Source organism: Manis javanica, chromosome 11 (genome assembly GCF_040802235.1).
Source record: "Manis javanica isolate MJ-LG chromosome 11, MJ_LKY, whole genome shotgun sequence".
In the NCBI taxonomy this organism is placed as follows: Eukaryota; Metazoa; Chordata; class Mammalia; order Pholidota; family Manidae; genus Manis; species Manis javanica.
The window spans coordinates 118,493,924-118,514,582 of NC_133166.1; the positions used below are offsets into that span (position 1 = coordinate 118,493,924).

General features: G+C 50.9%; 3 protein-coding genes across 4 annotated transcripts in view; 1 reads left to right on the plus strand and 2 right to left on the minus strand.

The window, feature by feature from the left end:
- The window catches only part of FADS2 (fatty acid desaturase 2), a 117,710-nt gene extending 97,222 nt beyond the window's left edge, over nt 1–20,488 (minus strand). The window contains exon 1 of the mRNA XM_073217667.1: nt 20,359–20,488. The gene's annotated coding sequence lies outside the window, so the exon portion shown is untranslated. The remainder of the gene's footprint in view (nt 1–20,358) is intronic.
- On the plus strand, nt 104–14,624 carry FADS1 (fatty acid desaturase 1). 2 transcript variants are annotated; one of them, XM_017652599.3, is made up of 12 exons: nt 104–448; nt 2,368–2,478; nt 3,034–3,231; nt 3,961–4,062; nt 4,165–4,293; nt 8,534–8,594; nt 10,047–10,123; nt 10,954–11,051; nt 11,259–11,355; nt 11,603–11,682; nt 11,769–11,894; nt 12,253–14,624. In XM_017652599.3, exons 1-12 carry the CDS (start codon nt 257–259, stop codon nt 12,302–12,304), a joined length of 1,323 nt encoding a protein of 440 aa, XP_017508088.1. In that variant the 5' UTR covers nt 104–256; the 3' UTR covers nt 12,305–14,624. The 2 variants fall into 2 exon arrangements, with proteins under 2 accessions (XP_017508088.1, XP_017508089.1); XM_017652600.3 differs by lacking the exon at nt 2,368–2,478.
- Nucleotides 14,483–20,496, minus strand: FEN1 (flap structure-specific endonuclease 1). Its single transcript, XM_017652596.3, has 2 exons — nt 20,359–20,496; nt 14,483–18,066 (listed from the first exon to the last, which is right to left on the minus strand). The coding sequence occupies exon 2, from the start codon at nt 18,043–18,045 to the stop codon at nt 16,903–16,905; it is 1,143 nt and encodes a 380-aa protein (XP_017508085.3). The 5' UTR covers nt 18,046–18,066; nt 20,359–20,496; the 3' UTR covers nt 14,483–16,902.
- Between the last annotated feature and the right edge of the window lie 163 nt (nt 20,497–20,659).

A 20,659-nucleotide genomic window follows, 5' to 3' on the forward strand; every position in this document is an offset into this window, starting at 1 on the left:
CCGGCCCGCGCGGGGCCCGGCGGGAAAGCGGGGGCTCTCTCCCCGCGCCACGCGGCTCGACCAATGGGAGCGCGCGCAGCGAGGCTAGGCAGTCCGCGCCGCGGGTGCTGAAAACCCGGCGCGCGGGTGATGGTCTCCAGGCGCGCGCTAGCGGGCCGGCTCACCTAGTACGTGTGGCTGGCGCGCGCTACGGCTCGGGCCCGGAACGCGCGCCTGACAGCCTGCGCCGGCTCGCGCGCTTTGTCGCGGGGCCGCGATGGTCCCCAAGACCCCAGCCCCGCGACCGACCTCGCGCTACTTCTCCTGGGACGAGGTGGCGCAGCGCTCCGGGCGCGAGAAGGAGCGGTGGCTCGTGATCGACCGGAAGGTGTACAACATCAGCGAGTTCACCCGCCGGCACCCTGGGGGCTCCCGGGTCATCAGCCACTACGCGGGGCAGGATGCTACGGTGAGCGCCATCGGACGGGGGCACCGGAGAAGGCGGGGCCGGACGGCCGCGGCCGGAGGCTCAATGCGCGAGACAGGAAGTTTGGCATCCGCGGCCAAACACCGACTAATTCGGGGGAAAGGCGTACGCGCCGGAGCGTACCTGTTGCCTAATGTTTAGCTGTACTGCGGGCAAGGGATGCAAGGGCAGGAGAAAGGCTGTGGAAACGAATCTGGAAAATGGGGAGGGAGGCCAGCGATGTGCACACACAGACAAAGGACCGCTCCGCCGTGCGTGCGCTCTGTCTGTGGCTCCGAGTCTGGGGTGTCCAGGCGTGGTCAGGCCCGGTCAGGCCCAGAGCTGGGCATAGGAAGGAGGGTTCTGTGGCAGGGAGACGGAGTCTCTGTGTGTCTCGGAGGCTGGGAGGGGAGGGCGGCCGCGTCTTGACTGAGCGTGCCGGAGTGAGCGAGCGGGAGCAGAGGAGGGAACTCTTGAGAAGAGGGCTGAGGCGGGTAGCACCCCGGGGCCCGCTGCCTTGGGAACCCCCCTACAGGGTTAAGGCCGGAGGGCCTGGAAGGGCCTCACCGGCCGGAGAGGGCTAACGGTTGCTGATGCACAGGGAATGGGAGCGGCATGCTGAAGGTGGGGGTCCTGCATCAGGATACACTTAGCAAGGACACCCGGAACGGCCCTCGAAACCTGTAGTGAAGTCACTCCGCCGCAGGCCAGCGGGGTTTCCAGCTGTTACCCGCAGCTGTAGGTAGTATCTCTCTTCCCTCGGCCTCACTGAGGGGTCAGCGCGCGCCCCAGCCTGGGCCCTGCTGCTTCCCTTTCTAGACCACCTGCTCTGGTACCTGGTACCTGGCGCCTCCCTACTGGGTTGGAGAGCCGGGGATGACCAGTGGGACGCAAAGGTTGGAACGTCCGCGTTGCTGCGTCCCCTTCCTCTACACACTTCTCCCCTCCGTGCCCTGCGAGCAGCGTGACCCCTTCCGTTGTTCCCCACCCTCTGCCCTTGCCAGCCCATAGTGCGCCTCTGGGGTTCCCGTTATATCGCAGCGGAGCATAGACGCTTCGGGGTGGGGACCCAACCCATGCTTTGACGGGGCCCGCCTAGGCGGCGAGGCTAGAGCCTACATACTTGTCACCCCGAGTAATCACTGGGCCCTCCAGACAGCCGGCAAAGACACCGACCAGCGCATGCGCACACGGAGCCGGCCCCTCCGCTGGGGCTTCCCGCAGTTGATTTGGGGCGGGGGCCTGCCGAGGCCGGGACGGCGATTGGTCCGGATGTGTGGTGCCACTGGCCGCCGGCTCCGCCTCGGTTCCGGCCTTGCCTGCCTCTTCCCCATAGGGCAGGGACTTGAATTTTGTCACCTCGCGTAACCAAAATTTGGGGTAGGGGGTGGTCAGAGTGCTGCGGAAAATATAGAACACCCAGGACAACAGCACAGGGAAATGGGAGAAATGCAGAGTTCCCAAGTTCCTAAGACATAGGCAATTTTCCTCATCACATTTTATGGAGAACACTGGCTCAGAGAGGGGCCTGTTAAAAGTCCCTCAAAAAAAGAAGTTTTACAGCCCCACCCATCCCTTCAGGTTGTCAACTATGCCTAAATTCTTGGGCAAAAGCTGTCTCTAGAGACACCCCGAGGAAAAGCCAGCCAGGCAGGTCTTTCTGCGGTCCCCCTACCCACGCTTCCTATTCCTTGCTGTGGTGCCTTTACTAGAACACAGATGCTGGGTGACTCTGCACTGTGGACACATAGGAAAGGTCTGAGCACCCCCAGAGGGAAGTCGGGTGGAAGGAGGTCATATCTGTTTGAACTGGGATGTAGCCACCTTGCTGGAACGAGAGGGTGGCCTTGGTGTGAGTCCTCCAGGAGTCCAGGGGGCCAGGCTGGCTTCCTCACTATTCTGCCTTCTCCCTGTCCTTGCAGGATCCCTTTGTGGCATTCCACATCAACAAGGGCCTTGTGAGGAAGTACATGAATTCGCTTCTGATTGGAGAACTATCTCCAGAGGAGCCCAGCTTTGAACCCACTAAGAATGTGAGACCCTGTTTGTCTTTTGGAGACCCTGTGGTTGTTGAGGGGCAGGGATTAGAAAGGCCTAGATAGGGTCACAGGTGGCCACACTCAGTACTTTTTGGGAGTCTTGAGGTCCCTGCTTCTCCTGAGTTCATTGGGTAACAGGCCCAAGGGATCAGGGCTTTACAACCTATGGTTTGCAAACAAGGCCACCCCACTACCATCATCATCAACTCGAGACCTATTTATTGAGCACTTACTCTGTGCCAAGCATAACTTCATATACTCACACATTTACAGATGAGAAAACTAAGACTCAGTTGGTAAGCTGAGGATCACACAGGAAACAGTAGAGCAGGGACTTGAACCCAGTCTGTTTAACTCCAAAGACCATGTGCTCTTAGGCACGATCCCATACCGCCTCCTCCTGATGTCCTTCCTCAGTATTGCAGTATCTTCACCCAGGACTGTGGACTTCCCATAGCCACCTCAGTGGAGAGGGCCTGTCTCCAGCACTGTTGGGTTGCAGCAGGGAAGAATCACAGCCCCTTCCCCCCGCTCCCTACCTTTCCACAGAAAGAGCTGACTGATGAGTTCCGGGAGCTGCGGGCCACAGTGGAGCAGATGGGACTCATGAAGGCCAACCCCATCTTCTTCCTGCTCTACCTGCTGCATATCCTGCTGCTGGATGTCGCTGCCTGGCTCACTCTGCGGGTCTTTGGGACATCCTTTGTGCCCTTCCTCCTCTGTGCAGTAATGCTCACCACAGTTCAGGTGAGGCCCCTGGCTTCTCAAGAGCATAGCTGTCCTCCTCTATCCTGGGGGAAAGAAAGCTCTTTGTACCCCTCAGAAGGCCAAGGAATCCTGTGCAGAGCTGAGGGTGTGTGGGAGAGTTAGTGCAGGAGGGGAACATGTATTCTCTGGTCTGTGACTTTTATTTGCTCAGCAGCCACATGTGCACCATTTCTCTCACTGCCTCTTCAGCTGCTCCTCCCAGGATTCCCTCCTACCTGCAGAACCTTCTCTGAAACTCAGTTTCAGGTTCAGCCACAGCCTAAGTGTACCAAGAACCAAGATTCTGTTTTCTCAACAGAGCTTGACTCCCTCCCACCACATTGCTCAACATGCTAGTAATCCTTGGGCCCTAACACTTGGCTGTCAAAACCCATTTTATCAAGCATCTACTTTTCTCTGAGTTTGTCACTCTCTGTCCTTTTCTGTGGTTTGGATGTTCAGCCCACCATAAGTCACTGAACTCTGGAGCCCGGGACACTGGAGAATAGGGAAGGGATAGTGATTTGCCCCAACTCTCGTGTGCATTAGTGGCAGAGCCAGAGTTAGAGCTCTGGCTTCCTAACTCCTTTCCTGATGTGCTCAGTTAGGATTTGCAGCCATCACAGGCCTAGGTGGATGAAGGAAGAAGTAGAGGCTGAGGATCTGCTGAGGTCAGTGTGAGGGATGCTGGGCTGGTAGGCTGTTCTCAGCACTAACCTCTCTTCCCAGGCCCAGGCTGGCTGGCTGCAGCATGACTTTGGGCACCTGTCCGTCTTTGGCACCTCTACGTGGAACCACTTGCTACATCATTTCGTGATTGGCCACCTAAAGGTCCATGGGATAAGGAGGGGCTCTCTGAAACTCCGACAGTGAAGGGCTGCCTGGGGTTTGGGGTGACACTAGACTTTCAAACTTATGTCTGCTTTTCTGTAGGGGGCCCCTGCCAGTTGGTGGAACCACATGCACTTCCAGCACCATGCCAAACCCAACTGTTTCCGCAAGGACCCAGACATCAACATGCATCCCTTCTTCTTTGCCTTGGGGAAGATCCTCTCTGTGGAGGTGAGCTGAAGTATCTGTGGAAAGGTCTGGCGAATGGGAACTAGCCACACACGGGGCTTTGTGGAAATGCTCATAATGCTGGCAGTGTGAGTGACACTGGGGGCTGGGCTGGTTGGCTCTTTGGAAGCTGTAGGAGGCAATAGGCAGTAAATGGGCTGCCCAGGACAATATCACTTATCCTCCCTAGTGAGTTCAAGTCAGCTAAGAGTTATTACATAAAGGTGCCTCATGCTGTAAAGGCTCCAAAAGACAACCAGATTATTGTGCAAACCCCTGCTTATCCTTAAAGGGGATGGATGGCCCTCCCTGGGATGCTTTTTTAGACACTCCTACCCCAGGCAGTTGTATTCCACAATTGGTGTTCCTTGCTTACACTTTGATATCCTACTGTGTCCTCCTTGTCAAAGGCTGGAATGTCTTACTCTTCTCTGATGCTCAGTGCCTGGAACATTCATTCACTGAGTAATTTTTCCCACCTACCTGATCCCAGTCTAACTTCCAGGGTGGTCAGCATTGAGTTTGAGTTGCCATCTGAGACTATGAGCAAAAATCGTAGTGCAATTGCCAGAGGAAGAATGCCCAGGGGTGGCGATCTGGTAAGTTGAGTGAACACTAGGCAATAGGAGAGTATTTGAATGGCCAGCAGAGTTCTTTGAAAAATTCATTAAAAACCCTTTGTCTCAAAGCTCTAGGCTGTAGTCAGAGTTCTGCCAGGTCCCCTCCCCTACTTTATGACATTTCAGCATGCCAAGAATTAAACTGTTAAACACGTCTCAGTTCCAGGCATGAGTTCAAGGTAGCCTGGCTCTCCTTTTCCCTCTGTGGGAAGGTTTTGGCAGCACTGGCTGTCCTGGTACAAGAAGCCTCTAGTTTGAGACTTAGGCCCCACCTGTCCATAATGCCCTGATTTTCCCCACTCCTAAGGAACTTTCTTGGTTTGTTACACATTCAACAGTGTGTTATGATCAACAGTGGGCAGATGATGAACCAGCCCTGGCCCTACTTGGCTCAGGTGACTACATCAACAGCAGCATGGTTAATTTACTGGGTAGAGCATGGGGTTCTTGGTAGCACTTCTATTGTCACTATAGAGGTGGGAGTCTCACAGTCGCGGCTCTTCACTGGTGGGGGTGGCGTGGTGGGTGTTGCATAGCAGGGCTGTGCCAGGACCTTGGAGGACAGAAGTGGGCTAGGGGGACAGCTGCCACTGGGCCTGCCCTCTGGGCCACACCACCAACCTGAGGAGACTCTTAGAGCCTTTGCACAAAGCCAAAGTCCCTGCCCCCCCCTCCCCAGGGAGCTCTCACCTCTCCCATGGTGGAGGACTCTGTCTGCCCCGGGTCCTCAGAGCTGAGCAGGTTGTGCCACTCAGACCCCGAGCCACACACACCCTTGGGCTGCCTGGCAGCAGTGGCATCCATATGGGGGTCACTGATGGATGGGGTCAGGGCTCAAGGGCTGGAGGCTGGAGTACCTCTTCAAGGCAGGGTGTCTTTCCAATGGTGGATCAGTTTCCTGATGGAGGGACAGGGAGACTTGTCACCTCCAACACCCCAAGTTCCCACGTGCTCCCTGTGGGCACAGGGCTCCCCAGCACAGCCCTGTGCTTACTGGAGGACTCCTTGCTGCTCCAGGTTGTACCTACCTCCATCCCACATGGCTACATTGTGCATAGCCTCAATGGCCCAGTCAGTGGCTTGGAGGACATCCTGTTCCAGGCCCTCGGGGGAGGGGATGGGCAGTTAGACCTGGAGCCAGGTGAACATACTGAGCCCAGGTCCAGCCTGGGTGCAGGGTAGTCAGGACCACAGATTAGAGCTAAAGCCTGGAATGTCAGACATGAACACAGACAGCTGAACTAGAATGTGAAATGGGCTTCTCAAACTATGTCACTCAGGGAGCTGGAGCATGGGGTGGTCCCATGCTTCTGCTTTACATATTGGGGCCCCGCTGAGGATTTTACCTCTAGCTAAGATGTGTCTGAAAACCAGAGGTCCAGAGCACAAACACAGCTTGAGGCCAGGAGTACAAACCGAGTCTGTCTCCCATTTGGCTGAGAGCCCAGCAGGGAGCCTCATGTCTGGACCCCTTAACATGCCACTCTGGGTCTCGCTAAGTGGACAAGACACTTCTCACATCACTGCCTTTATTACTAGATACTACGGTTTTCAGAAAACTCCCATCTGCAGACACTAAAAATAGAGAATGATCTAGGACCAAAACAGCCCCATTTTTGGCCTAGTTACATGTCTGATAGGCTGCCCATTAATAAATGCCTGGGTTACATACAGGCTGCTTGGTGTTTGGTTCAGCTCCTCTGGGTAGTTAAACTGTACACTGACCCTCATGCGGATCCAATGGCATCTACCTCGGTGCTTCTCAACTCTACAGGAGAACAGGACGTACAGGGGACACTTCACCCTAATACAACCTTTCTGGCCTCCAAGAGTCAACACAATAGGGCAGATATTATGGTCATAATAGCATTTTTCCACCATTCAAGGGGATGGGGCTCCCTTCCATAACAGTTCCATAATAGAGGGCGTGAGTTCTGCCTTCCCACCCCACCAAACAGGACAGATCCTCTCTTCTGGCTTTCCTGTCAGTTAATGTTGCCTGGAATGGGATAAACTTCACTCCCACATCCAGTTCGTCAGCAGGCCTTGTTAATACTGCCTCTAAAACATATCCTAAATCTATTGACTTCATTTCCAGTGCTTCCCATCCCCCTGTGTGGTCCAGTCCCAATCTGCATTATTGTTCCAACCTCCTCACTGGTCTCCCTGCAACTGTACCTAGCCACTACACTTCACTCCCCCCACCTCCAACTAGTGTGAGCCTTTTAAAACACAAAGCAGATCATGCCATATCCTTTGAAAGACTTCCAGTGGCTTCCCATCCCATGGAAAAAAACCAAACTCCTTACTGTGGCCTTACCAGGGCTTTCTAAGGTCCGACATGATTTGACCATCCCTAGCTTTCTGACTTTATCAGCTACTCTCCCCTGTTGCTTACTATTCCCGGGCACACTGGACTTCTTTCCGTCCCTTGAACATCCTCAGTTAGGTGGTGTTCCCTCTGCTTTAAATGCTCTTCCCCTGAATTTTTGCATTGCTAACTCCTTCTCATCATTTGAGTCTCAGTTCAGATGTCAGCCTCTCAGGCCATATCTGCCCATCCTAACCAAATGCTGCCTCCCTCATTTTCTGTCATATTTTCCTGTTTTTAATCTGTAGTTATCTTGAGCTCTGTTTACAAATTTCTCACCAGCTTCCTCTCCTTAGATTATAAGCTCCTTGAGGGTAGGAACTTTGTTTTGCTTACCTATGTATCTTCAGCACCTAGAACACTGCATGGCACATAGTAGGTTCTCAATAATTTGTTGAATACATCAGCTAATACAGAAATACTGTTTCATTTAGCAGAAGTGCCATGCACAGAATAAACTCTCAATAAACAGCCTGTCAGAACAGTGGGTGGACATGTGAGAGGATGAGCCAGCATTCTGCTTTGGGGTAGAGCTCCTCCTGTGCCCTGTGGCCATCTGGTTGCCAGAACTAATGGGGGTAAGAATAAACTGAGCCATCAGTGAGGCAGCAGAGCCTTACTGTCATGCCTGTGTGCCCACACCAGGGGTTCAGGCCGACTGGCTGACTTCCTGGCCCCAGCCCGTCTCTTCAACAGTTAGGCTTATGAAATAACCACCGCCTAACTGAGGAAAAAAACCTGGCTGGAGACTTCAGATCACTGAGTTGTTCCTGCCATTCTTTCCACAAATATTTGCCAAACTTTGCTTAGATTTCAAGCGATTTTATAAAGCTCATGTTGAAGTCAAGAAAAAAGATTTTGATGGAGAAGATCAGGGGCTACATGTGGAGGGATACTGATGTGCATAGGGGTAAAATGGTCCATGGAGTCCTTGAAGACTGATGTCAGATGGGAGAAAAGAAGGGAAGAAGGTGTCTTTGGAGGAACATGAAGAGCCCTGAGGACCTGCAGACACTTGTGCACGTGCCTCACGTGGACATAGGCCAGTGAGCTACTTGCCAGATCTCAGCCTGGATCCTCATGTGCCAGGTACTGTAGGTAAAGATGGGCCCACTGGAGCCTTCCAATAGCATCGGCATGCTGACAGCTCAGAGCAGGACTAAACTCCTGAGCAGGGCAAAGTCAAGGTCACAGGGGGAGGGGATGGGTGACTAGTCTGTGGCTACTGATCTGTGGTTGCTTTTCTTCATAGCTTGGGAAACAGAAGAAAAAGTATATGCCGTACAACCACCAGCATAAATACTTCTTCCTGAGTGAGTGTCCTCATCCAGCACAGGGGACTGCTTTGGGTGGGATGGTGAAGGGATGTGGGGAGGAAGTATTCTCCACAGGGTTATGGTATTTCAAGTAAAGGCTGGAGGAGGTACCCAGTAACCCCGCAGGTTACTCCCTGTGTGGGAGCAGTCAACCATCTCAACAGAGTCAAGTCTGTGTCAGGCTACCATTGAGTCATAGGTCATTTGTGTGGAGGCACACCAGTTCCTCCAGTCCGCTCCTGGCCTCCACGAGGACTGAACAGTTGGGGAGCAGGGGTGGGGCAGGGGCATCTGGATTAAGCCTTAAACCTCACCTTATACCTTGTCAAAGAGATGTGAGCTGAGGTGACCCGGTGGGCGCAGTCCAACCTCCAGGGGACAAAGGTAGACATAGCCATGGGAGGACAGGACTGCAGAAGCGGGGGGAAGGACTGTTGGAGCTGAGGAGGAAACATTAAGGTGGTTGTCTTAAGCTCTTTCTGAAGAGTGCTATTGCCTGCTTTAAAAATCTGCTCCATAATGCCTGAAATTTTGAGTTTTAGAAGTTCTTTGGAAATGCCGATTTTTAAAGGGAGGAGATGATTCCACTGACCCTAATTAAGTTCAAAGGAATTTATCCTAACTGCTTTTTACCAACCATCCCTACTGGTGAAAGGATTGGGTAGGGTAGAGCAGAAATGTTCAGAAGAAAGGATATGGGAATCCATGGCACAAGAGGATGGAGTAGCTGTGGGTGGGGCATTTTAATGCAGGGGGTCACATGCAGCGTCAAGGCCCTGCTGAGAAGGGCTACAGAAATGGGACACTTAGGAGGTGAGCCATTCCTTCAACTCCCAGTTTTAAGAGAAGCCCCTCCACCCCTTCCTATAGCCAATGTCCAGGGCTTCTGGGTGGGTAGCACAAACTCATTTCCCTGGTCCAAGGAAGTGAACTTTTAGCCCATGAAGGATCAGTAAGGTACTTCCCACACACTCACACGCTTTTCTGCTCCTGCCCCTTCACCTGCTGGGTGGAGCAGCCAGGAACACAGGGAAGGTGACTGCAAGGGCAGATGTACAGCCAGTGGGAAGGCCCTTGGCAGGGGCAGGGCTGTGGTCAAGGCAACTCGGAATATTAGCATTATGCCCTTTGAAAGGTATGGAGGCAGAGCAAGTTAATGCGTGGAGCTTGAGTTTCCCCAGCTGCCCTCTTCTACTGGAAAAGAATGTCACTCCCTACCCTCACCCTCCTGGCATGCTCTTGGGAGATTTTGCCCTCTTCAGACTTGCATTCATGCCTATCTTCAGTGCCTGCTGGTTCCAGTGGATTGAGGAGTGACAAGTCAGCCGAAGAGGCCACAGGGGGTGACAGGGGCCGCCTGTTGCTGGAGGCCACCTCTCCAGCACTGATCAGGCCTCTAGTGACCCTCATATTGCTCATGCCTCCTTCCTGTCTCCGTTTCCTCTACAGTTGGGCCCCCAGCCTTGCTGCCTCTCTACTTCCAATGGTATATTTTCTATTTTGTTATCCAGCGGAAGAAGTGGGTGGTAAGTATCCATTTCCAAAGAGTCCAATATCCTTTGTCGCTAGTACCCTGAGGGGGAGATACCCTCATTTCCCAATGTCCTGTTTCATTTAGCCAGTATCTCCTGAGGTTCTTGTGCTGGGCATAAATCCAGGGGCCAGGCCGGGGAGTGGGGAAGATGAGTAAGAGATGGTATCTACTCTTAGGAAACTTCTGGTGAAGCAGGATGTGGTTGACACCAGAGAAGAACAGGCAGAAGGTCTGGGATTCCAAAAGGGGCCTGACTACATCTGGTTGTATGAAAGGCATCAGAAAATGCTTTGTGGAGTCATGTCTCTAGCTGGCTTAGGACAGGCAGAGGTAGGGTTGGGGGAAGCTGGACTCTGAGAAAAGAAGCTAGAAGTGAGCGGCGAGGTTGGCTGTTGGACATGTCGAAGACTCAAGTGTTCTGCGAGTATATGCAGAAAAGTAGTTGGAGACTTGACCAGGGCACTGGCACAGACTGAGCCATGGTCCTGGAAGACTTAGTTTGGCTGCATAATGAAGGTATGAAGGATTTAGGTGGGTTGGAGGGAACTGGCAGCAGAGAGACCCTGGAGGCCTTTGCACCCATGAAGGAAATAGGCAAGGAGGGCTGGAGGTTGGGGGGTGGGGGAGAGGTGGCACTAGAAATGAAGGGAAGGAACAGTGGCACTAGATATTGCAGGATTGGGCACCTGAGAGAAACTAACAGTAACTGAGTGTTCCAGCCTCGTACCCAGGAGACTGGCACATCATGCAGAGACATGTAAAGTGAGAGGAAAAGGAAGAGGTGCTCTGTGCCAGTCATAATGCTCTCTGCCTCTCATGCAGGACTTGGCCTGGATGATCACCTTCTATGCCCGCATCTTCCTCACTTACGTGCCACTGTTGGGACTGAAAGGCTTACTGGGCCTGTTCTTCATGGTCAGGTAGTATTTGATGGGAGAGCAGGGATGGGCAAAGGAAACCAGGTGTTGGGATTAACCACTCTGGTCTGGAGGCTGTGCTGGGGCTCCAGGTAGTGCACTGGGTGACTGAAGTGTGGGCTTGAGAAAGGTGGCCAGGCTGGAGCAGTTATCTGAGGAAGAGTTTAACTGGGCTTTACCTGTGCTGTTGTCGTGTGCCATATCCTCTAGGTTCCTGGAAAGCAACTGGTTTGTGTGGGTGACACAGATGAACCATATCCCCATGCACATTGATCATGACCGGAACGTGGACTGGGTCTCCACCCAGGTGAGGAACAGGCACTTAGACCTGGGCATAACACAGCTAATAACAAAAGTGGGTGGGGAACAATGACAACAGCAAAAGCTGCCAAACGGGAGTGCATTAGCTTGAAGCTTCTCTCTGGCCATCATGCGGAGAAGGGAGTGACAGCGGCAGTCCCATACTCCCTCGTCTGGGCCAGCTTTACCTGGAGAAGGCTGCGCTGGTCTTTCCATCTGGTACCCAGGGCCCTGCTCTCCCCTGACCTTTTCAGCTCCAGGCAACATGCAATGTCCACAAGTCTGCCTTCAATGACTGGTTCAGTGGACATCTCAACTTCCAGATTGAGCACCAGTAAGTAGGGAGACCTAGGAAACTGCTGTTCGGGGTGTGTGGGAACAGAGGAGTAGGAGCCACTAACTGTCCTGTTCTCCCTGAAGTCTTTTCCCTACTATGCCTCGACACAATTACTACAAAGTGGCTCCCTTGGTGCAGTCCCTGTGTGCTAAGCATGGCATAGAGTACCAGTCCAAGCCCCTGCTCTCAGCCTTTGCTGACATTGTCCAGTAAGTATCTCAGCCTGGGAGGATGGGTGGTAGGGCAGGGAGAGGGTGGGGCGGTGGGGTTTAGTGTGGGTTGGGGGCCCCAGGAAGGTTTCCTCAGTTCTCTGGAGTGGAGATCAAGGCAAAGGCAGGGTTCTCTATGGTCCCGTGGCCAGGTCAGGCCTCTGCTCGTGTCATGGCCCAGGCTCTTTCTCAGAAGCAAAGGGGAGGAAAGCATTCACATGAAAGGGGGCCTTATGTCATGAAGATTGGCCTCCGTGCCTCTGTGAGAGCCTTACTACTACACTTCTGACAGATGGTTCAGCCTTCAAAGTTGCTTCCGTTGGTCTCCCTCACTGCCCGCTCCCATCTTGCCCCACAGCTCACTGAAGGAGTCCGGGCAGCTCTGGCTAGATGCCTATCTTCACCAATAACAACAGCCCTGTCTGGAAGAAGAGCTTCTGGAGCCAAAGCAGAGGGGAGCTGGAGGGACAATGCCACTAAATGCTAATATTCAGAGGGGGTGGGTTTGAGGAGATAAAGGGGAGGGATCAGAGTGAGAACCTTTATCTCTAGGCACAGACCTAGGACTTGGAGAGGGGTAGGGAACATCCCTTGAAGAGAGGGATGGAGCTTTTTTTTGGACCAGGAAGTTGAGTTCCATTGTTTCTTTTTTCTAGTTTGGCAGATATAAATGGTTGGTGAGCAAAGAGAAAGTCAGAAGGGTTAGAAAAACAGGGAGGACCTACCCAGCCTGGAAATCAGGAAGAGATTTAGCACCAAAATTCCACCCAGGAAAAGAAGGGGTGAGCTCATCTCACTGGTTTACTTCTCAGTACCTTTTCCTCCCTCACTTGCAGACCTCAGAGGTTCACAGGCTGAAGGGAGACAGAGCATCCAAACCTTTTGAGCAAGATTTAGAAAGGAAGCATTAGCGCTTAGAATTCCGAGGCCTGGCATAACACAGTGCTTAGAGGAAGCTCGGATCACTCTAGGGCTTGGCGTGACCTATGTCTGCCTCAGGATCCTGGAGAAGCCGTTGTCCACTTTGAGAAGCAGGCAGGGCCAAGGCCACAACTGTTACTGGAGGCAGACATCTGACCTTGAAGGATCCTGGCCCTACTGATTTTGGTCTCATGTCCCAGCCAGGGTATATCTCTTGGGAGCACTAGGTTTTAGGTCTTGCCAAAACAGCAGAGAAGGTTGCTGGCCATTAAAAATCCCTTTAGCTTTTGATTCACCTTTTCTAAACACCACCCAAGGAAAAGAACACTCCTAGGACAGTGAGTCCACTTCTTTCAAGTGAGCAGATAGGGTAACTAGTCTTCTTCGTGGAAACATGGGGCTCCCAATGGTTTTCCTTTGCTTTCCTACCTGTAATTCCAAGTTCAACAAAATAGCAGTCAATAAACACAGTGGTTAAGTTGGGAGATACTGAATTACTAGTCATGAGAAAACACAAGTGTCTATCATAAACAGCCTAAGGGCTGTAAGAAATGTATAGCCTAAATATGTTACAATACTTTGGTGTAGGAGCAGTGGATTAAATACAATCGTGTCATAGTTCTAAACCAGTAATAGGGAGATAGAACCACAGAAGTTGTGATGCCATTGCTGTCGTTAGGCATCTCACTGTCAATTCTGTTCAAGTACCTTTCTCTGGTGGCAACCGGGTAGGAATTTAGCGTAATCTCTTAAAAAGCTTATCGGTTCAATGCTGAAATACAACTTTTAAATCTGGTTTTTAAAGAAAAAAAAAAACAAGTTTAACCCACCTCTGTAGAGAGAACATTGGAATGTGCCCCAGGATCTTGTCACCAGTATTCACATGGCTTCCCTCCCCACACCCTCCTTTCAGTTCAGGTGGCGTATCAGTCGCCTGTTCTGCATCTACTCTAAGCATACTGAGCACTCTGGACACTGAAGGAGGGAACCCCAAACGAGAAGGAAAAAGCAGAGCCCTAGAGAGTTCATATCCAGTTTGGGGAGAGACTGGCAAGTGGGGAGATAAAGGTCCTAAGACAGGTGGAGATGGGGTTAGAGGCCCACCTATGGAAAGGCTATTGTGATTACTTAGAGGTTTGTCAAACAAAGACAGATGAAAAAAGACAGATGGAGGAGAACAGGCTGTGGAAGAGTTCAGCTCTTTTCCATTCGGAGAAAAGCTGGTTTTAAACAGCCTGGGTAGAAAAACTGGCAGAACTGGAGAGTTCTATTTTCCTTGGCTTCCTCACTCCATAACAGGTGCTGATTCTTCCTCATCTCTGTTCCCTGCTACCTAATTTGTGTGGTGTCACCAGCCTGTCAAGCCATCTGGCTTTGGGCCCAGGCTGCCCAGTTTAAGCCAGTGAGGCTTATGGAGCCAAGCAAGTCCAGGTCCTCAAAGCACCTCAACCACTGTGGCCTTCTCTCATTGGTCTAGACCAGTGTGGTCTCACACAGCCACAAATGGACATACCAGTAGCAAAAGGCTCAGCCTGTTACAATGATGACATGAGCAATCTCAAATCCAAACAATGACACATGCGCAAATATGCTTAGACAGGACAGGTCATCTCCAGTACAGGTTGTGGCAGAACTAACATTTGAACTTGCTTTTTAAAAACAATTCGTATGTTTATCTTTGTTACTTTAATATTCCTACCACTTGGCAGAGGCATTTTCTTTAAGTCCCACATCAGTATCCTTTTTGTGTGTGCCAGTTTTGTTACTGTGTCCCAATGAAGCTGAAAAATAAAGTTGCTTTTGACTGAATGAAGTCCATTCATTTGTAATCCACAGTGCTCTTCTGCACGTGTTGACAGGACTCCTGCGTCTCTGCTCTAAGTTACTATCCACCACTACAGCTTTTCTTTCTGAACATGCATTCCCATGTGGACTCCCCTTTGCATAAGCCCTGTGGGCAGAGGAACATCAGGACCCTCCAGAAAATGCCAAGGAACAGGTGGACTATGGCAAGGAAGAGAAAAGCCAACCACTTCCCATGGCACCCATATGTTCCAATGCTAGATTTCCTAGATACACTAGTCAGGATTTACCTGCATGGCTTCCTCCTGTCATGACACGGAATCCTCACCCTCTTAATTCATTTCTAGTTTCAGTCCCCATTAAATCTTTTCGCCTAAATCTTTGCTCTGCAGGCACAATACCTCAGAGCTGGACTGCAGAGCAATGCCCTTTTAACTAGCACAGTTCTCTTTGAATATTAGAACATGTTAAATAGAAACAGCAGAACTGATCATCCCTGCAGTGTGCAGTTATTAAACTTTTCGAAAAGACCAGGCAACTCACCTTCAAAAAAAAGAAGAGGAAAACAAATCACTACCTGCTTGACTACCTTAGAGTACAAGCCTTACCACCTCCAGAGTTGCAGTACAAACCCCATCACCTTTATCACAGGCTTAGAATCTAATTACAGTACTTAAATCAGAAAATGGAGCTCAGATAAACTGTGTGGCTTGGCTCAATATGGGATAACTGGTTTCATTCATCAACTGCTTGAGACAGAGCAGTGAACAAAACCAAGACCCCTGCCCTTTAAGATAGGACTGTCTACATCAGTGTTTCCAGACACCCCTGGTTACAAGAACATTGCTGGGGAGACTATATCCCATTTCTGCTCCAACCAGAGGAACTCTCATACCCAGAGATTTCACCTGCAAAACAGGTTGCTCTATAAAAAACTTTGAGAATCATTGATGTTTAGGCTTCTACATCCTTAATCTGTTAAAAACATTGTCAACTTAAATTTCAGACCACTTAAGTGTCCTTGTTAACTTCAAAATGCAGTAAATGACAGGAATGATAAAAAGTTAGAAACTTAAACAGGATAGCTTCAGACCAAGTTTGGTTAGCATTATAAAACTTTCAAAGCACAAGGACACTGCATCTCTGAAACAGCAACCTGAACCTGCTATCACAAAAGAAACAATGTGATGTTTGAATGGACAAATTTTGAACTGGTAAATGCTTGGATGCTATGATGTAGTTCATTTAAATAGTGGGACTTTCTCGAAGGAGCTCCTTTATCTCACACACTAAGTAGAAAATTAGAAATTCATTGAAATCATTCAAACTCCTTTCCCAGCAAGATAAATGGCTTCTTCCTCCAAACGGCTGAAGTACCTACCACCAAAGCTGCTCCGGCCATTCTGGGGGCATGGCGCCATCTTGTGGCCACACTCAAGTGACCTTAATAAGGCGCAATTCCAGTGTGTTACCTTATGAGTGACAAGGGGAACATCACAGATGGCCTGAAGCCTGGGGCACGAGATGTTTGTTTTCAGGTATTCAAAGAACAGGACATTCTGTTTACTTTTATAATTTTATTGGCTCTTTCCTTATATCTTCAAAATGAAAACAGCATCTTATCCCAAGTATCAACTCAGCTGATTGCTTCAGAAGCTAGGGGGACTCTGACACATTATACTTCTGAATATACCACTGTAAAGACTTAAGTTACATAGCAAGTTTAAGTTCCTGCCCACCCCAGGACATACAGCAAATAATCAAGCCCTTGCTGCCAACTCTGGGACTCCAGGTCTCTGCCTATTTCTCAGTGGCCCTTCCCATCCGTTCAGACTGGGTCTTCCTGATGGCTATCCTTCAGGGTGGGTCAAAGCTGAGCCTGAGAGAAGTGCAGTCTGGTTCCACCATCAGCTCCTACCAGCCACTAGCTTGCCAGCCAGGAAATCATTTCTGTACAGTCTTTTCTCTCCACTGTTTTATCTCCCTCTCCCTTCTTCAAAACTTGTTTCTATCAACTTCACCTAACAATGGATTCAGTGTCCATTAAATTGCCTGAGAGGTGGTTTGAGCCTGACACACTTTCCTGAGCTAAAAAGAAAGAAAACAAAGTATCTCTGAGACCTTCCTGCTAAAAGATCAGGTGTAAAAGGCAAATGCACTACCAAAATGGGTAGTGCTGGAGAAGCAACCCCCCACCCACCCCCACCCCCACCGCCATGCCCCCAGGGAAGTTTCTCTAGGGCTGGGTATTCTGGGTCAAGGAGGTAAAGGAGGGGAAACCCATTTATTTTCCCCTTCTGAACTTCCCCGCTGCCCCAGTCTTCGCCTTCTTCTTAGCAGATCCCTTAGGTTCTGGCACCTTGCGCTTAGCTGAAGAGAGTGAGCCGGTCACCTTAAAGAAATCATCCAGGCGGCCCTGGGTGCTGCCCTGGCGGCTCTTGCTCAGCCGCTTGACCCCACTACGGATTCGCTCCTCAGAGAACTGCTTTTCACCACACATGAACTTGACAAGCTCTTCCTCATTCGGTTCACTCCATTTCAGCTCCACAGACTCCGGGTCAAGCACCTCGGGCTCCAGGAAGAGATGCTGGGCCTCCCTGTGGAGCCAATTTTCCGGCACAGGGTACTTGTTGGGGTCGAGCTGACGCACAATCTCCTCAATGCTCTTGTGCTTCCGGATGAGGTCCACAGCCCGCTTGGGCCCAATACCCCGAATGCTCTCACAGTAGTCACTGCCCAGCAGGATGCACAGATCTACAAACTGCTCCTGGTTCAGGCCGAGCTCCTGCAGAATCCGGCTCAGGTGGAATTCCTGGATGGGCAGCTTCTTGGCCTCACTGGCAGTCAGGTGCCGCATTAATACGGGGCTGCCAAAGGTCAGACAATCCATGTCCTCTGTGGCTGCGGCGTAGACTTTGCCAGCCTTCACCAGGGCGGCACAGCTGGCCTCTGCCTCACTGGGTGCATCGAGGTATGGGATGCCCATGAGGTTCAGTAGGTGCTTGCACTCATCGTTGTGCTGCTTGGTGACCTTCACCAGCCGTTTAGTAAACTTTTCCACCTCCTCCTCGGCCCCAGCAGCCTGAGCCTGCTGCAGCTGCTTCTCCGCCTCAGCCCGCCGCTCACTGCGTTTGGCCAGCTCACCTGACTTGAGCTGTGGTGGCTTGCCATCAAAAACATAGACGGGCTTGATGCCATTCTCCATCATACGGATGGTACGGTAGAACATGCCCATCAGGTGGCTGGTGGTCTCACCCTCCTCATTCTGCAGCACATCCCCGCCCTGACGAACAGCAATCAGGAACTGATAGATGCTCATGGAGGCATCAATGGCCACCTTGCGGCCGAAGTAGCTCTTGATGTCATTCTCCCGAATGGCACTGGGGGCCACATCAGCTATCAGTTTAGCCAGGCCTTGAATTCCCATAGCAATACAGAGGAGGGACAGCTAAAAAAGAAAGGCAGGTAAAACAAGGAGGAACTTAAAGAATGCCAAAGGAGCAAGGGTTATAACTGGTGAGGTCTCATCAACTTCATGCCTTAAGTTGAACAAATTAAGCACAATAAAAAGGACACCCAATTCTGCACTGCTGAGCTAAAGCAATAAACAAGACACAGTCTCCAGTCTCAAGAAAATTACAGTCTAGCAAGGGTGTCTACTTGATCAATTCTAAGGTTTCCTGATCATCAGGACTAAATTGGTGCTAAGAGGAATAAGACACAGTAATGGATGTCCTCGAGGACGGACAAGGCAGCAACAGAGCTAGCATGCAATAGGAGCTGCAGCAGATGTCTGCTTCAAGGACCATCCAAGTCCAGAGCACAGCACCTGGCTCAGCTCAAGGAGTCCAGGGATCTTAATGGTAGAGCTAGGTCCTCAATGAAAACAAATACTGGCTCAACAAAGACGAAATCAGGTACAAAAACAACCATAATACACAACTGAGTGTGTAAAGTGGTAAAACGAACATGTGTATCTACCTTATTGCCAAATTGTTAACAACACATTCACTACTCCTTTGTACCTTCATACCAGTCATTGAACAGCCCCAGCTAATCCCTCCAGCTCACCTCCTCTAAGCGGCTGTGATAGCGGCTGTGATAGTCTTATGTGTCAACCTGGCTATAGTTCCCAGTTATTTAATCAAACGTAAATCCAGGTGTTGCTGTGTAGGTACAGCTGACCCCTGAACATGAGCTTGAATTGCACGCGTCCATTTATACACGAATATTTTTCAACAACTACATTGGAAAATCTTGCGGAGATCTGTGACAAACTGAAAAAACATTCTCCCTTCTCTAGCTTGCTTAATCACAATACAGTATATAATATAGATACACAAAAAATTCTGTTGACTATGAATTCAAATAAGGCTTTCAGTCAACAATAGGCTATCAGTAGTTAAGTTTTTATTGATCAAGTTATACACATATTTTCAACTGCATGGGGGGTCGGTACCCCTAATCCCTGCTCTGTTCAAAGGTCAGCTGCATTTTGTAGATGTCGTTAACATCTAATGCGGGTGAGCCTCCTATCAGCTGAAAGGCCATGAAATCAAAAACTAAGGTTTCCCAAAGAAATTCTGCCTCAAGACTGCAGTACCTACTCCTGCCTGCGTTTCCAGTCTGCTGACTTTTCCTACAATTCTCAAACTTGTCAACCCCTACAATCACTTGAACCGATTCCTTAAAATAAACCTATATATACATATCCATATCCCCTATGTTCTGTTTCTCAGGAGAATCAGCTGATCTTATGCAGTATCTGTGTCTTATCAGTTATATTTTACTATGTGTTAAGTGTGTAACTATTAAAAAGGATTTTCTGGGTGCCACTTAAGGTCATCATGTACTCACTGCGGGTACGTGTCCAACACTAAGAAATCTTATACTTAGGCTTCCCATTGAATTGTTCCCACTCTTCCTTTGCAGGGGGGTCTTTATGAATTGTTAGTGACCCTGTTACAATCCTCCGCCTAATTAAGTCCAAGCACCTCTGCACGGCATCAAGAGATCTTCCATGCTCTGGTTCCCACCCCACCTTCACGGTCCGGGAACCAATACAAAGGCTGGGATAAGGCCTGCCCTGTCTCACTTTTGCCAGCTGGGCCCTCCTTCTGCCATCCTCTAAACCCCTCCTTCAAGGTCCTCCTCATTTCGGTCGCCCTTCGAATGCCAGTGGCAAAGGCTGTGGCCTTGAATGTAGGCCCCAGCATCACTCACCTGTGTGACATCGCTAAGTCATTTAAATGTGGTTTTCTTAGCTGTAAATAAGATAACCATAGCTGTCTTGCAGAATTACTGCCAGGGCTGATGACCTACACTAGGTACCCTGCAAACAAACGTCCCCCCTGCAGAACCCATCCAGTCCTCCGGTTCGTGCAAGCTGCCTGCCTTGCTAGAACGTGAACTGAGAACACAAGGCCTTGCCGGCGGGTATCCTCCCACAGCACCCAGTGGAGGTAGGCAGGAAAAGGGTCGGGGTCTGAACAAGCGAATTGGGTTTCTCATCCAGGGTCTTAGTCAAAATACACAACGGCCCCTTAAAGTGGAAGCTATTATCCTCTTTGTGCAAATGAAGAGAGCGGCTCGGGGGTTACGCGACCGGCCCAAGTCCCACAGCGGGGAAGTTGGCGGGACCGCGCTCTCGCGTCCGCCACACGCGCGGCAGCCTGCCTCCCACGGCAGTCAGCGCAGAGCCGACCCCGCCGCTCTCGGGGGCGCTTCCCTTGGGTCTCACCTGGGCTCTGGGGCGCGAGGCTTCGGCAGCTAGTGCGTGGTCCGGTGATGCCCAGGATAGTCCTCAGCCCCGCTCCCTCTCCGCCGCGGACAGCCTCTCTCGCTCGCCGCCTTCCAAAGCCCGCGCTCATGTCACGTGACCCGCAGCGCGCACGTCTTTCTCGGAAGTGTAGTGCAGGCCCCGCCCCCCCTCGACCAGCTTCCCTGAAGGCAAACATGCTCGCCAGGGCTAACGCTTTCAGCTCTCCGGTCCTGCCCTTTTCCACTGCTCGCTCTCACTCTATATTAGGGCCCCGCAGGCC

What these genes read in the sequence shown, in the direction of transcription:
- FADS1 (XM_017652599.3), top strand. Translation starts at nt 257, where the DNA reads ATGGTCCCCAAGACCCCAGCCCCGCGACCGACCTCGCGCTACTTCTCC. An exon ending in GCATAAATACTTCTTCCTGA is followed by an intron (nt 8,595 to 10,046) that starts GTGAGTGTCCTC and finishes TTTCCTCTACAG; the next exon opens with TTGGGCCCCCAGCCTTGCTG. An exon ending in AACTTCCAGATTGAGCACCA is followed by an intron (nt 11,683 to 11,768) that starts GTAAGTAGGGAG and finishes TTCTCCCTGAAG; the next exon opens with TCTTTTCCCTACTATGCCTC.
- FEN1 (XM_017652596.3), bottom strand. Translation starts at nt 18,045, where the DNA reads ATGGGAATTCAAGGCCTGGCTAAACTGATAGCTGATGTGGCCCCCAGT.